Genomic DNA, 15,489 nt, shown 5'->3' with positions numbered 1-15,489 from the left:
GAAGGGGAGTCAAAAATATCTTTCTTGTGTTGACAAGTGGTTGAAATGCCACACTTTCTACCCCCAGAGCAGCCAGTTCTATATTGTAATGAGACTCTCCAGCACAGCTGCCCAGTTCACAGTACCTGGTATATCTGAGCTGCATTTCTAGTAGCAGTGCCACTATGTTTAAAGATCAGCACAGATGTTCCAGCTATAGTTGTGGTACTCTATGCGTATACTTATGATGACAGGAAATCACAAAAGTACGCAATTGCAATGAAACAGTTCACAACAGAAAATGTAAGGGTGATTTTTGGCAGCAGCTGACCAAAATCCATCAGCTAAACCAAAAAGTGCTCAGAAGCAACATCTTCATTGTCTAGTGATGCAAGAGAAGCTTGAGTACTTTGATAAAATTCACTTTGACTAAAAGTAAAGACTACATGATAGTGACTGGACCCACAATTCAAACTTGGGACCCTGAGTCTATATGGCAGCATGGTATGACCCTGCCTACTTACCACAGACTTACAAGAAGTCCAAATGTAAAGCTAAGAATGGTACTGTGTTTTATCTGGGGCCAACACACAGCGATAAAATAAAAAATAAAAAAATAAATAAAAAACACACCGAGCTGATTCTGTGCCTATAAGAGGCCTCTAATTAGTCCTCAATTCAGAAAACTCCCTGTAGGATAACAAGTGAGAACACTAAGTATGTTTTGCAAGTCTTTTGACAGCTGCACTTCTGGTTTGACCAACAGAATCCAAATTCCAGTAAATTTATAGAATTGCTGTTGGTAATTGTGCTGGAAACTGTCATCACTAAGGTAAACAATACCCTCGAAATATCTGGATCTTTAAATCCTATTATCCATTTTGTTAACCTGCTTTATTATCTACAAAGTGACAATGATGGTGGCATGAAGTGTAATGAAGACTGGAGGCTGGATAAGGACCATGCCATTTTACAATTACCAACTAGCATGGCAGCATCTTTCCTATGATGCACGTTAAGCTTACTATATGGACTACAGTCTCTTGGATCAGCCCAATCACCCTTTTCATACTGTGGAATTATATTTGCTAACATCTAGTCTTGTGCTGGGATTTTCTAAAAATATGTTCCAAGGGTACCTAATGTGTGTGTGTGTGTGTGTGTGTGTGTGTTTATATACACTATGAGGAAGAGTTGTGAATGTGCACCTAGCTGTCAAGATATTGCCAGAGCAGGGGCACTACCAAGGTGGGACAGAGCATGCCACTGGTGAAAGGAGTGGTCCTAAACATGCCAGTGGGAGAAAAGGTTTTGCTGTATGATGAAATATCTTTTTCCATTCAGTTATCAATCGCCATGTCTTATGATTTTTTTTTCTTTTCTTCTGTAGCATTTGCAGATCTGCCAAATCTGATGCAACACCTGGACAACAACTTCAAGTATTGGAAGGGACTTGATGAGAGAAAGTTACGAAGCTTGCGACCGCCACAGGAATAGCAGGCATGAACATGTTGGTTTGGTTTTGTTTTTTGTTTTTTTTGAACATAAAGGATAGACTGCCATCGGAGTTCTCTCTTGTTCGTAACAAGACGGACTGCTTTCTGCTAAAATGTCCTCGGTCCGGGTTGAACTGAAGACTTCAGATCAGAATTAAGCAAATGCAATGAATTGTCCAAACTGTGGTTCCTGAAGTATGTGATAAAAGTGAAAGCATTGCTGCTTAGCTCACCTTAACACAGGAAGGCGACTTTTCTAAATATTGGGCAGAAACGTCAAAGAGAGGTGACAAACTGAACACAAAGGCATGTATTCCGGTGGAGCTGACAGACGACCAAGAAATCAGGAAGAAGAAACTGCGCAAACAGTGTTGTGTTGGGACTACTGTTGCCTTCTCCAGTATTACCTAAGGCTCTGGCAGCACTGTTGAAAAAACGTACATGGACAAAAAAAAACAAAAAAAAAAACATAAGCAAACTAAAAGCCATGCGTCTTTGTTCCATTCATGTTCACACTTTTTAAGAAGAGCACACTTGTTAACCGTGACCGCACGCCACTTTCATTTTAAAGCTCTCTGTTCGGATTTTTTCCCTCATGGAGACGTCCTTTTATCTTTGACTCCCTAGTTCTATTTATCTTAGGGCTGCCCCGGAAGTTGTTTTGGATAAGCAGAAGGAAGGTCGTTCTATTTAGCAAAGAAAAAATTTTAAGCTTTTCCAAACTTATAGTTAAAACAAAATGTCTACTTTATTTATTTTCTTAGTGTTTAACTGTATTAACTACTGCTGAAACAAAAAGCAAGAGTCAACTATTTGATTGATTTCTGAACTTGTATTCACAAGCATACATCTCTTGTAGATCTTTATTCTTGAAATGAGACCTTTTGATTTGGATGGGACGGTGCGTGGAAAAATCCTGACCCACTAAACACCCCCCCACCGTATCACCAGCCGAGCTCACCCTTTGAGGTGTGACACATCTGAACCTTCAGAGGACAAAGTATCACGTGAGGCGGGTTTTCAAACTTGAAATATGCTTCTTCTCCCCCAAAAATGTTTTGTACTACAGTAAATGTCCTAATGAAAGACTGCCTTATTTTATACAATATTTATATATGTTATACATCCCAGAGTGTACATGGAAAAGGATATTTGGATTTTTTTTAATCATTTAGGAAAAAGAAGAAAATATTTAACAAAATTGAACATTTTTATAGTTTATGCATTTTCCACTCAAGAGAATAAATAAAGAATCTTAATGCTAGAAGTTTGTAAAAATGTTTAACTAAAAGGTTGGAAGGGCATTTATTCCATATGACTGATACAAAAAAGTAAATAAATAAATAAAGGTTTATGTATATTTTCAGGGTTTACAAAATATAAACTAGTGTGCTACTGTCTTGCTTCAGTATGAATTTGCCAAATCTGGGCAGGAAGGAACGTCTGTCATTTTTATTTTGAACTTACTCTACGTTATCCTAGACAGTGACAGACAGTCTCCTGAAATGTAATTTTTTCCTCTCTTTAGTTCAACCTTTCAGAATGTGCCTTCATCTAAAATAATAATAACTAAAACAACCAGAATTCAATAAGTTAAAAGATTTAAAAAAATGCTTTGGATTGGACCTCAGCAACAAATTTACTAGGATGTCAGAAGTGCATTATGGGAACCGTTGTGCTACCAGGTCACTGCTGCACAAGACCGACATGGTAGCTTTAGAAATGGTTCTCAGGACGACGAGGATCACAAGCTAACTCAGGGATATGTTTCAAAAAAAGGAGAAGGAGTTCAAACGTTCAGACTTTTGAAGTTAGATGGCTACCAGAATGATGAGGAGCAATTTGAGAGAGAGCTTTAAAAACCTTAAGGGCTTAAAAAGGAGATTTGTGTGGTACTTGGAGGGTTCATTGGGAACAGATGAAAGATTTAGAAGGGAAAAAACAAACAAGCATACTGTAAGAATGTGTAACGGTGGGATATTTCATCTGGAGTAGCAGCTTTTTTATCATGTAGACAATCTTCTAGGCAGAATCCGACAGAAACCAGCCAGTTAGGTTTAAAGAATGTGTTTTCATGGACAGAATGCACTTTGTTTTCAAGTTTGTGTTTTTATTCATTCAGTTTGCCTGGGGAATGTGTTTCTGCAGCCACAGATTAAAATTCCAAATTTTCTGTAAAAGCTGATTGGTGTGTGTCATCTCTTGACTGCAACTTTGGGAGTTTTGTGTTGGGTAACACGTCACAAACCCCTGAATTCATAGGAGCTGGAGGAGGGTTAACAGTGCAGACACCAGCTCATTCCACCACCGGGTATGTTTACAAGAAATAATTTAAAAATCTCAGTTCAATCCAGGAGTAGGCAAAACTCACACCACACTATAAGAAAGACAGAGCAACAATTGAAGCTCTGCAGTGGATAGCAACCAAGTGCATCCTGGGACTTGAGGACATGTCCTACTGTGACAGACTCTCAGGATTAAACTTCTTCAGTCTCAAGCAGAGGGGACTCCATGGGGAACTCATTCAGGTCTTCAAAATTCTCAAAGGCAATGATAAATGTACATCCAGCAGAATTCTTTCAACTAAACCGTGAATCACATATGTGAGGACAACACTAGAAATTAAGGGGAAGTGCATTTAGGACCAAGGCCAGGAATCAGTTCTTTACGCAAAGAGTTGTGGGAATCTGAAACAAACTACCAAATCAAGGAATTGAATCAGAAACTTAAAGAAGTGTCTGGATGAGATACCGAGGAGAGCTTAACTATTAGCTAAACGAATGACAAAACAAATGGACTGAATGATTTCTTCTCTTGTTTCTCAGGTGCTTTATGTTCTAAAGTCTGTTGGTGGACAACTATAGTGGTTGCAGGTTTTTTTGTTGCAAACCAATGTCTTAATTATTGCAGCTGAAGCTTCATTTTCTGTGCTTCAAGTTAGTTGTCTCACTTGTCACAATTCTCCCCACCCTTAATGGCTTACTTTTAGCATTTAAACAGCTGCAAAGGAACCAGCACTTCTCTATTTAACGTGTCACCATTGACACTGGTGTCTATTCATTGTGAACTACCTGGATTAATGAAATATTTGGAACAGAACTGTAGATAAAGAATTGAATGACTAGGAATTAAGCATCCGTTTCAGGCTACAAACCATGTGAATGAAATCCATGGACAAGAAAACATCAACGATAGAAGAATGACTTGACATGGCAGAATGAACACACTAACAAATCATAAAATTTAAATAAGATCTGTTATTGGCTAGGACTGATTTCTAACTGAGGAAAAACGTGCAGCCACTACGGCCCTCCAAGACTAACTCTGCCTACCCCCTGGCCTTGTCCATGGCTTAGACCAGAAGTGTACATTTGCACCATATTTTACACCAAGGGAAGGCGTTACAGTAATTATTACTGGAGGACCTCTGGAACTCTTAAGCCTGATTCGCACAGGATTAGTTTTAAACCACAAGGAGGGATAAAGTAATTATTACCAGAGGACCACTGGGATTTTAGTCCCATCTGAAATCACTCAGATGACAGAATTTTACTGACATGTTGATTCACAAGGGAATCATTTAAGCTGGGGGTTATTTATTTATTTATTTTTTTTAAAAAAGAATGTTACAAAAGTGATGTGAACGTGCAGTCTGGTGAAGTTTACTGATTTGAATGTTCTGGACAGGACTAAAATTACAGCGGCCCTCCAGGAATAACGACTTTAACCCCACCGCCTGGTGTAAAAGTAACCCCATCTGAATAAAGGATTTAATCTTGTGTTTCCTCAAAGCAAAAACTAACAACGTTGTGAACCTTCACTTCTGCCTCCTGAACTGTAAATATTGTATCAGCCAAATGGTTATGTAAAGAAAGAAGAAAAAAAAACGAGATTTAACAAATGTCATAGTCCCATGATACATGGCTCAGCTGTCGAGTATCTGTGAAGGAAAACAAAAAGAGGTGAATGAGAAGAGCCCAGGCACGCACTACGCTGATGTTTCAGTTGTTAATGTAGAGTAGTGTCAGACATGGCCACACAGTTACAAATCTATCATCTCATTCATGCCGATATCCTGACATACTGTCGGAACCCACAGACAGACGAGTCCATAAGTCGATTTCTTTGGTTTGAAACCAAGTTACGAGTCACTGACGCTACGCCTCACTTCCCTGTACTCATTTCTCACTCATATTTCCGTTTAATTCATCATCTACCTAACCAAGTTCATTTCAGATGTTATCAGTGGGATTTTCAGCATGAAAATTCTGATGTGGTCTTCCCAAAATGTTCCTCTGCATGTGCAGAGGTCTCGAACATTAAAAATGAACTCGCCTAACTTGTAATATGGGTCTCTTTCTTGCCAATAACTATAGAGTAACATGTGAGTTCAGGCAATTTTCACATTTTAGGGAATCAATCAAGCAATGGGACGCTGGTGTGTCTCGTCATCTAAGTCAGTGTTGGGTCACTGTGACACTCCATAACATTGTCATCATTGGACAAAAATACAGACACTGAGATCTAAATGCTAAGTAAACAAAACCACCTGCTGCTCTGGAAGATCTACTGGCTATGAATGGCAACAACCCAAGTTTAGAATCAAAAAGCTCTGAGGTGACGAAGGAGAAGCCGCAGTAACATGGAAATAACGCGCAGACCACCCACCCCGCCCGTCCGGCAGCAGCACTAACTTCCCTTTGGCCAGGAATCTGGTGGTCAGCACAAGGCCTGCAGACAGACAGACACAGCAGCACACTGGAGCATCAGATTGTAGGCTTCTTCCTGAAGGACATTACACACAGGCTTCCTTTGGTGACCTTTTCAAAGTCAGCGTGGTCCTCCTCAGCAGGAGATGAAAATCAAGATTCAGTGTGATGTCTTGTGAATGATACATTTATGACATTCATCTCCTTTTTTTTCATTTTTCTCAAATTTACTATGGCTACCCTGTATGGGAACAAATGATACTGGACTGGCGTGTACTACATGGCTTCAACCGGAAATGCAAAAAAAGAGCAAGAACTCATTTTAATATGGATGATTACCTTCAAGGACCCCTGATGAGCTGAAAAGTTCAGGTTGAACATGTGCACACAGCCAAGGGGATGAAGCAGCGTGTTTTTAAATGGGCTGCCAATGGGTCACAAGTTACTGTTCTCTACAATGGTAGTGGGTTGCGCATTGGGGCATGGTGGTTGGCTTAAGTAATCGGGATTGCTGTATCATCCGTTTCTGCTCCCAGCTCTGACATATTCAGTTGATTATTGTATTCAATTCACCAAGAAGGACCACAAGAAAAGAAAAACAAACAAAAAAAAAAACCCCACACACCATCAACAAAACATCCACCATTACATATGAAAAACTAGGTCATAACATCAAAAAGGCTGAGAAACCCTGAAATAGAGGACAGTGAATGGCCAATTGGTCAGCTCCTCCACCTGAAACAGGTCAGCAGTAGCTGGCACAAAGACAATTTCACAAACTACAAGAAGAATTACTACACGGGGCGTATGACAGGAAAGTGGAAAACATCAACTAGGAAGACAAAGCTGAGAGCTGTTATGAACATTCAGGAGCTCAATCACGGAGCAAAGATTAAAGCTTATTCTGCACAACATCTGTGACTGTGCCCCTCTGGCCCAGAAAGCAGGAACCCTGCCAGACTTTATAAAAATAACTTGTACAATGTGCCATCCTTCTCTCACCTTATTACAGGTTCATAAGCTCATCTTTGTCACTGTTTTGCCACTCAATAACAGTCAGAGAGAGAGAGGAGGCACTATAAAAATAAGAGAGACGTATCTAGATATAAAAGACACAGAGAGAGAGAGATGGATATAAAAGACACCATATAACTGATAGATACAACTGTATAGAAGACCTACATAACAGATACAGAGACTTATAAAAGACACTACATAACACAAAGAGACAGATAGAAAAGACACTATGTAACAGAGTGATAGAGAGAGGAAGATATAAAAGACAGAGTTATAAAAGACACTACATAACGGATACATAGAGATATAAAATACACTATAACACAGATATACAAGACCAATAACAGACAGAGAGATACAAGACACTATATAATAATAGAGAGATAGAAGACACTATAACAGACAGATAAATATATTATATATATATATTTATATCTATCTAAATAAAACTATATGTACATACTGTATGCTTTATAATATATACACACATATATTTATATACACACATACACACAGATAGATAGATAGACAGACAGATAAAAGCCATTATACAAAAAAGATAAAGACCTATATAACAGAGAGAGAGAGAGACAGATAAAAGATACGGTATAACAGAAAGAGATCCAAATGACAATACATAACAGAGAGATAGATCGTAAAGACAAATATAACAGACAGAGAGATGTAAAGACAATATAATAGAGAGAAAAATATAAAATATTATAGAACAGATAAAGAAATAAAGACCTAAGACAGAAAGAGAGAGAGAGAGAGAAAGAGACAAAAGACCTAACTATATTACAGAGAGAGTGAAGATTATAAAAAGACACTGTGTAACAGATAGAGAAAGATATAAAAGATAGTACAAAAAAGACAAACACTATTTAACAGATAAATAGATAGATATGAGAGATACCAAATAACAGACAGATATAAAAAAACCAATATAAGAAAGATTCAGTACAGGCACTATAAACAGGCAGAGAAATATAAAAGACAATATAACAAAAAGAGAAAGATAAATATAAAACAGCACTATATAACAGAGATAGATATAAAAGACCTGTATGACAAATAGAGATATAAAAGACACTATATAACAGAGAGATACAAGACACTATACTCTATAACAAATAGATATATACAATACCTACATAACAGAGAGATATAAAAGACACAATATAATAAATAGAGGGATAGATATAAAAGACAGTATATACTGTAACAGAGAGATTGAGAAAGATATAAAGACATATATAACAGACAGATATAAGACAAAAAAATAACAAAAAGATAGATACTGTATAAAAGGCACTAAATAACGAAGATAGATATAAAAGACAATATAACAGATAAAAATTTACAGACTGATTGGTATAAAAGGCACTATACAACAGAGAGATGTAAAAGACTATATATAAGAGATAGATAAAAAGACACTGTATGACAGAGAGACAGACATAAAGGGCACTAGACGATATATATATTGATATGAAGGACACTATATAACAGAGAGATAGCTAGATAGATATAAACACAGTACTTCATAGACAAACTATTTACAGAAGCTCAATAAGTTTTCCAACAAACAACAACCCCCACAAACACATAATTACAAAAAAGAACAAAACCTATGACTAAAGTTTTACAATGTTCCCATTTTCCAGTTTTTATTGAAATGTAAGCAGCTCAAGTCCAGTAAATAATCTAAAATTGTACAAGGATAAGCATTAAACTTTCAGAATTAAAAAAAAACAAAACAATAAAACAAAAAGGCCTCTTTTGGAAAATAGTACTGCATTGACAACTTGCAGCTTTTCTCCAGCAATGGAAGTCAATCAAGCCATGAAAGTTAATGTGCATAATTCATGCAGTGTGTCCCCAATTTTGTGGATTGCTCTGCACAAAAGGGGTAATGGAACAAACTTTGTTGCTCCACCTTTTGAAAGATTATTTTTACACTAATCAAAGACAGACAGACAGGCCATTATAGCCCTTAAAACTGGGAGCGTTTCCTTTAGTGAAATTACTAAGAAATTATCAAGAAAGTCAAAGTGTCTGTGAGCACAGTTCACTACACTACACTGTCAAATGGAGTTTGAAAGCCCAAAGCTACACTAATTCTAACAAAAAATATTGTTGAATACATTATGTAATATATGGAAGCTTATTCCCAGCATTCAAAAAAAATGATTGCATTGTTTTGCAAAAGAATTGTGTTGCTTCACAATAACTACAGTGTTATTTTGTAAGTGGCATTGTGCAAACATGCCCTTTTAGCGTCTAATGACAGCTACTGAGCAAGAGATGAAGCACACATTTAGAATGCAATCAAGTGACAAGAACTGAAAAAATGGTACAGGCATACATTTAGTTGTGATCAGGTTAACGTTTTGTTACGTTTAGCACAGATGTTTTAACATACAGTAAGCAGAGTGGTAGTGCAGAGCTGTCATTCCTATCTTACAGTGCCAGGGTCTGCATGACGTTTTCCTGTTCTCCTCATGTATTTGTGGACTGATTGGGATCACCGAGTGTGCTTATCTATGAAGTATTACCGGTTTCAACACAGAATAGCGGAAATGTGTCCATATTTCTTATTTACGAAAAACACATTTAGTCCTTCATGTGAAGTAAAGAACATTCGTCTCCAACGTGAGTTCCTGAAGATTCAAGGTATGGACACTAGCTGTGCCTCCAAATCAACCAGTTTCAAAATGCTGGATTAAAACTAAACATTATTTGTTGGTTTCTGTTCCTTTTTTCCATTGAGCTGTGTGATTGAACCCTACAAAGCACCAGTGTACCTTCCACTAAGTTTACTCCTTACCTTACACCCAATTGCTACTGGGATGACCACAGTTTATCTGTGACTCTAAACTGGGTGAATTAAATGTATACCTCAGTACATGTAGGATTAAATCATACCTATCCATCCATTTTATTCAGTTCTTGTCACTTGATTGGATGCTACACTTTGGGTTAACCTCTCCCTCTCGGCATCTGTCACTACCACTGGAGGTCACATGTGCACAACGAGACCGACCACAGTGACACAATCTTTGCAAAATAATGCAGTTAACTTTTCTTTGTTGAGTGGTGGGAATAACCTTCCACAGTAATACAGTATATGCCACCACCTCAGTTAAACTACCGAAGTTATTAAAGTTGTAGCAGATAACTGAATAAATGTCCGCATTATTTGGCTTGTCTATACGTTGATTCTGGAAGGCGGCCTGGGTCTGGTAGGGCCAAGGAGCTCTTGAACTTGAAGGGTTAGCCTGACACCGAGCCACTGGTGCGGTTTAAAAGTCACTTAAAGTGACACAATGACTCTGAAGTCTGGAGAAGAGTTGGAGTGAAAGGTCACTGGCAGGGAGGACAACTGGCCAGAGGTCTGGGGATATGGTGAGGCGAGTGGGAATGTCTGAAGTTGTGTGTAGACTTGAGGTATTGAGAAAGGCACCCCACCTAGAGACAAAGCAAAAATCTGTGAAGGTAGGCCCAGAAGGAATTAGAATTTTTGTTTATGTTTTGTTTTATATTTTTAATCTTATTGTTCATCCCGCTTTGATTTTTGATTTAACAAAACCAAATGTTTTATGATTTTAGACTCCTAGGTTGGAGAAATCCCTAGGTGACGTTGTACTCTGTCACAAGATTATCAATTGCAATATTTTTAAGTAGATGCTCTAGCTGCATTTTCACATGGGTCCTCTAACATCAATATTCACATCAATCTGTCTTTTCCATTTGAATGTCCTCTTCTGCTGCTTTCCCATTATGTCGCCTTTATTTTTTTTTTTCCCCCAACTGCTATAACTTTTTTTTGCTTTTTTGTCGTTCATAGAGATGGGTCACAGAAATAGGTTGATGCTCTTGCTTCTCGCTTTATATTGGAAAACAACCGCAGACATCCGCCCTCAGAGCAGCTTTCTGCTCTGAAAAAAATATTCTTCTCAAAGATATGAAATTCCACAGGAGTCTGCGGAGCCATCGGAAGGACCACATTCCTACTTCCCCTTGCTGAAAGCTAACAGATCAGATGCAACTAAAGTACAGAACAATAAACCAGGAACATTTTGTTCAGCCAGTATTTACAGTATGGCCAGTTTCTCTTCACTTTATGTCTGGATTGCCTGCAGCCCTCCTTGAGGAATTAAGAGTCTTTTGCTGGACTGTCCACAGGCTTTAAACTTTTCAAGTCTTAACTTTTTTTTTTTGTTCCATGTGGATTGAAATTGTGACGGCTGCCTTTCTATTAACAGGCTACCTGGGGCAAAGATATGTGAGAGAAGGTCTTACAAAAAAACTTCAACAGGAGTTAGTGGGGATGTTAGGGTCCACAAAGGAACAGGAGACTTGGGCCTAAAGAATGGTGTCCTACTTAAATAAAACCTAGAATGTGATAGACAGAAAGAGAGAGAAGCGTGAAAGACCTCCTGACCAATAGATGGCAGCCCATGGTCCCTAGGGTATACATTTCAAATGTTCATTTACATCTGAGTGCAGCATTTTCCTGAAGCGGTTTATTTAACAAGATTTTAGGAAAAAAAATGTGTGTTTGGGACATTGTGAGAATATGGCTAAAGGACTTCACATGCGGATTATGCATTACAAATAACATCAGACTTTTTCATGGACGTTTTTGATAGTGTGCTGTTGTCTTGAGTGGGTCAACACAGATGCCTATTCAATCAAACATGATCTCTGGCATGAAAACATAAGATTAAATGTTTCTCTCGGGCATCGCTACAAACTTTCTACTATGCCGAAATACTCCCATGGTAAACTCCCACATGTTAAACAATTTGTCCAGGAAAAAAAAAAAGTCAGACTGGAATGTACTAAAAGACACTGCCATTGTGCAACATCTGAAATATTTACATCACAGGTGAGGTCGACGCCACCACCGGGACGTGAATCGAAAGTCCACTGGCAGCATTTGTTCAGGTATACGCCATCCTACTCATGGCTTTGGAAAGAAGAGAGTGTCAGTTTGACAAATTTGCAATATGCCAAAATAAACACTGGTTATGGACCCGTGTGCAACAAATCCTCTTTATCTAATATTGCATTGTTTAACATAAGATCTCTTAATGGCAGAGCGTTGGTGTTATCAGAATTCATTACAGACTACAACCTTGATATGCTATACTTAACAGAAACTTGGCAAACATCAAAAGAAATTTATGTCTCTTATGGGGGTGACACTATTTGGTTAGGTTTACTCCAGAGGCTCATTATTCAAGATAAGAAGGGGGGTTTACAGAAATTGTTAGATCTGAGCTGAACATCAAAAGAATCCCAATTAACTGTCCATTGTCTTTCAAGGTGTCTGGCTCTAATAACGAAATCTGGTCCTGTCTTACTTGTTGTTCTCTATCGTCTCACAAAATACAATGGGGCTTTCTTATCTGATCTGACGAATTATGAGGCCACTTAAGTTCCCTTTCCCAGATAGCCTTTCTTCCTGGCGATTTCAACATCCATATTGACATTCCTACATGTAAACAGAGAAATTAATTCCTGTTCTTGGCTGGACTGTTTTAACATGGTGCAGTACATTGATTTTCCTACCCACTCTGGTGGTCGTTTATTAGAGCTGATCTGCTTTCAGTGTACACAAACACACACAAATTATTGCCTGGGATATTTCAAACTCCACTAAAAAAGGTAAATTAATAGGAAAATTTCAAAAGGAAGTTAAGAATTTAAAACTATGGCAAGCATTTAAATATTTCTAAGTTACTCATGAAATGTCAATCTCGCACTAGTGTTCTTTTCTAAATGCACAATAAGAAAATAGGAGACCAGATAATTAAACAGTGGAATCCATTTGAGACCAAAAGACTCACTGCCTGTGAAACTGTTTTGAACAAAAATAATCAGCAGCCACGGAGGACTGGGATTATAAACCACCTGTTTATCTTAAAAAAAGAAACATTATTTGCAACATCAGTTACTGTTTTCAATTTACCTTTGGAGAGATTATTTCAACAGGAGCCGAGAGAGGATGTGCAGTACCACAAACATGTCAACAACTAATAACAAATAAAAAATGTAAACTTGTGTGATATCTACAAAAAATGTAAACCTACAGCATTTGCATAATAGGTTTTTGCTGGCGGTGTAATCATGTTGGATGCTTTGCTTTGCCTTGTGTCAAACTCCAAGAGCTAACGGAGGTACATTTTACAACATGATCATTTTTAGGTCGCCCCCTCCCACACCACTGATGAAGTAAGTTGTAACAACTTCAGCTTCACTGTTAGTGAAGTTTGCTTTTATCCAGGTGATATGGCGTGACAGCCATTGATGCATCCACTTATTCCAGTGCCAAAGGGTGTCAGTTTATTACAGCTGACCATACGCCAAATGTAATTTGGTCCCCTTCTTTGGAGTCTCTGGCGTCTTCTTTGCAGAATGCCATTTGGGTCCAAAACCAAACCCCTCTCAGCTTCAATACATTTCAACATACATATTTTGCATTTTTTTCCCCCCGTGTTAGTTTTCTGATACATGTTCTCAATGGCAAAGCAAATCCCAAATACAACTTAGTTTACCACTAGCAGAGTCGAGCACGAGGCAGAGCATCACGCATGGACAGACTTCATCTTACTGTTTTGTGAACCATGATTAGCCAGCCATACAACCAAAACTTGCCAACAGTACATTAATCGATGCCATTTTTACATCACTGGAGTTGGACTATGCTCTCTAAGAAGCAACTTCAGTCAGCATAAGCTATCTGTGTTTGATCTTTAACCACATGATATAGCAAAATGCTATTTAAAAGTCAGTCATTTTTTATGTACTCTGGTAAAACATGAACTTAAATTCTTTTTATCAGTAACATGCTTGAATATGATTTATTGTTACAAAAACTTTTAACAAACAAAAATGTGATAACTCTCATTAATGAAGTAGATAAAAAAGCAGAAATATTCAGTTTTCAAAATGGTTAACTATGTTCCTGGATGATCCAGAATGTTATGCCAAGTGTATTTTTTTGTTTTTGGGTATGTTGGACACCTTCTCGTTTGACCAATCTGCATTGGGTGACAAAAGCTCCAACCCATTGATTCAGAGGATCACTGAGTCAATGAAGCCCCTCCATCATGCCAAGCTCACAATCCAAGAAAGGTAAGTTTGAAATTAGAACTTAAAGTCTTGTTGGTGTCTATACCAATAGTGGATGGATATAAAAGGTAGAAAAAGGAGTCTACTGCTGTGTGCAAGGTCGAAACTGCCAAAAATAAAATCTCCTTCAGCCCACAAGTTTGAGTTTCACTGTTAATATTTTTTTTTTATTTTGTCATGATACAGTGAATTTATTTTTCAGTCAAATGACTGACCTATGACCTCCTATGGACTCTTGACGCTTTGTTTATGAATGTCACTCAGCTACCTTCCCATTCATCTTCTTCCTGTTGCTTGTTCGAGTTCAACTGTTCACCTCCTCATCCTTTTAATAATACTTCTGCCACTGAAGTAGAAAGAAGATTACAAGTAATGGCTGAACCTTGAGTCCACGAGAAGCAAACAAAGCTGATTATCTTGTGTCTGCTTAAAATGGAACAGCTCTGTCCCCTTAATTGGATACAAAATGGCATTGTGGTGTAGTGGTTAAGGCTTGGTCTTCAACCCTGAGATTGTGGGTTCAAATCCTGCTACTGACACTACAAATCCAATTGAAGAAAAACAAAAAAAAAAAAACAAATGTAACCGATTGTATTTCAAATGTTGCAAGTCACCTTGGAATCGGCCAATTAATCTTTATATATAATACGCTACCGTGGCTGTTAGTTTGTCTGTCCACCTGTAGCTCTCAAACCATTTGACCTATTGGTCTGAACTTTGGTACACATACTACGTGACGTCTACTATCCACTTTCAGGATGATGATTGACCTCCAAGATTATTCGTCTTTTTATTTTATTTTACTGTAGAATCAACTCTGGGCAGCAAGGCAGTCATGCAGCGCATGCATATGGGCGCCGTTCTCGTCCCTACCACCTTCGCCGTCACTTCCCCTACCTCTTCATATCTTAAATCATTCTTGAGGCAGATTGAACACTTAAATGCCAGCTTAAGTAAAAAATGAAGGAAAACGTACTAAGTAATTGCAACACAAACACTGACTTAATCAGTTTTAACACGAAAAGATGCCGATGGAAGATGAGAAGAAACGGGCCGCTAGGGTGGAGAAAAGAAGAGCTGCTCAGGAAGCAGCAAACACATCAATCTCTGAGCAAACGAATGCTAAACATACAGAAAAGGAGTAT

General features: G+C 38.0%; 1 protein-coding gene and 1 long non-coding RNA gene across 4 annotated transcripts in view; one reads left to right on the top strand and one right to left on the bottom strand.

Moving 5' to 3' along the window:
- pde8a (phosphodiesterase 8A) overlaps positions 1-1,931 on the top strand; it is a 291,906-nt gene extending 289,975 nt beyond the window's left edge. For all 3 annotated transcript variants that reach the window (XM_039772804.1, XM_039772803.1, XM_039772805.1), the window contains one exon: positions 1,370-1,931. In XM_039772804.1, coding sequence (XP_039628738.1) covers positions 1,370-1,476 — 107 coding nt within the window. In that variant the 3' untranslated portion in view covers positions 1,477-1,931. The remainder of the gene's footprint in view (positions 1-1,369) is intronic.
- Positions 1-15,489, bottom strand: part of LOC120541312 — a 44,079-nt gene that overhangs the window by 15,378 nt on the left and 13,212 nt on the right. The window lies entirely within an intron of this gene.

Source organism: Polypterus senegalus, chromosome 12, assembly GCF_016835505.1.
Source record: "Polypterus senegalus isolate Bchr_013 chromosome 12, ASM1683550v1, whole genome shotgun sequence".
Taxonomy (NCBI): Eukaryota; Metazoa; Chordata; class Cladistia; order Polypteriformes; family Polypteridae; genus Polypterus; species Polypterus senegalus.
Note: the sequence above shows the minus strand (reverse complement) of the source record. Positions and strands in the feature narration are given on the sequence as shown.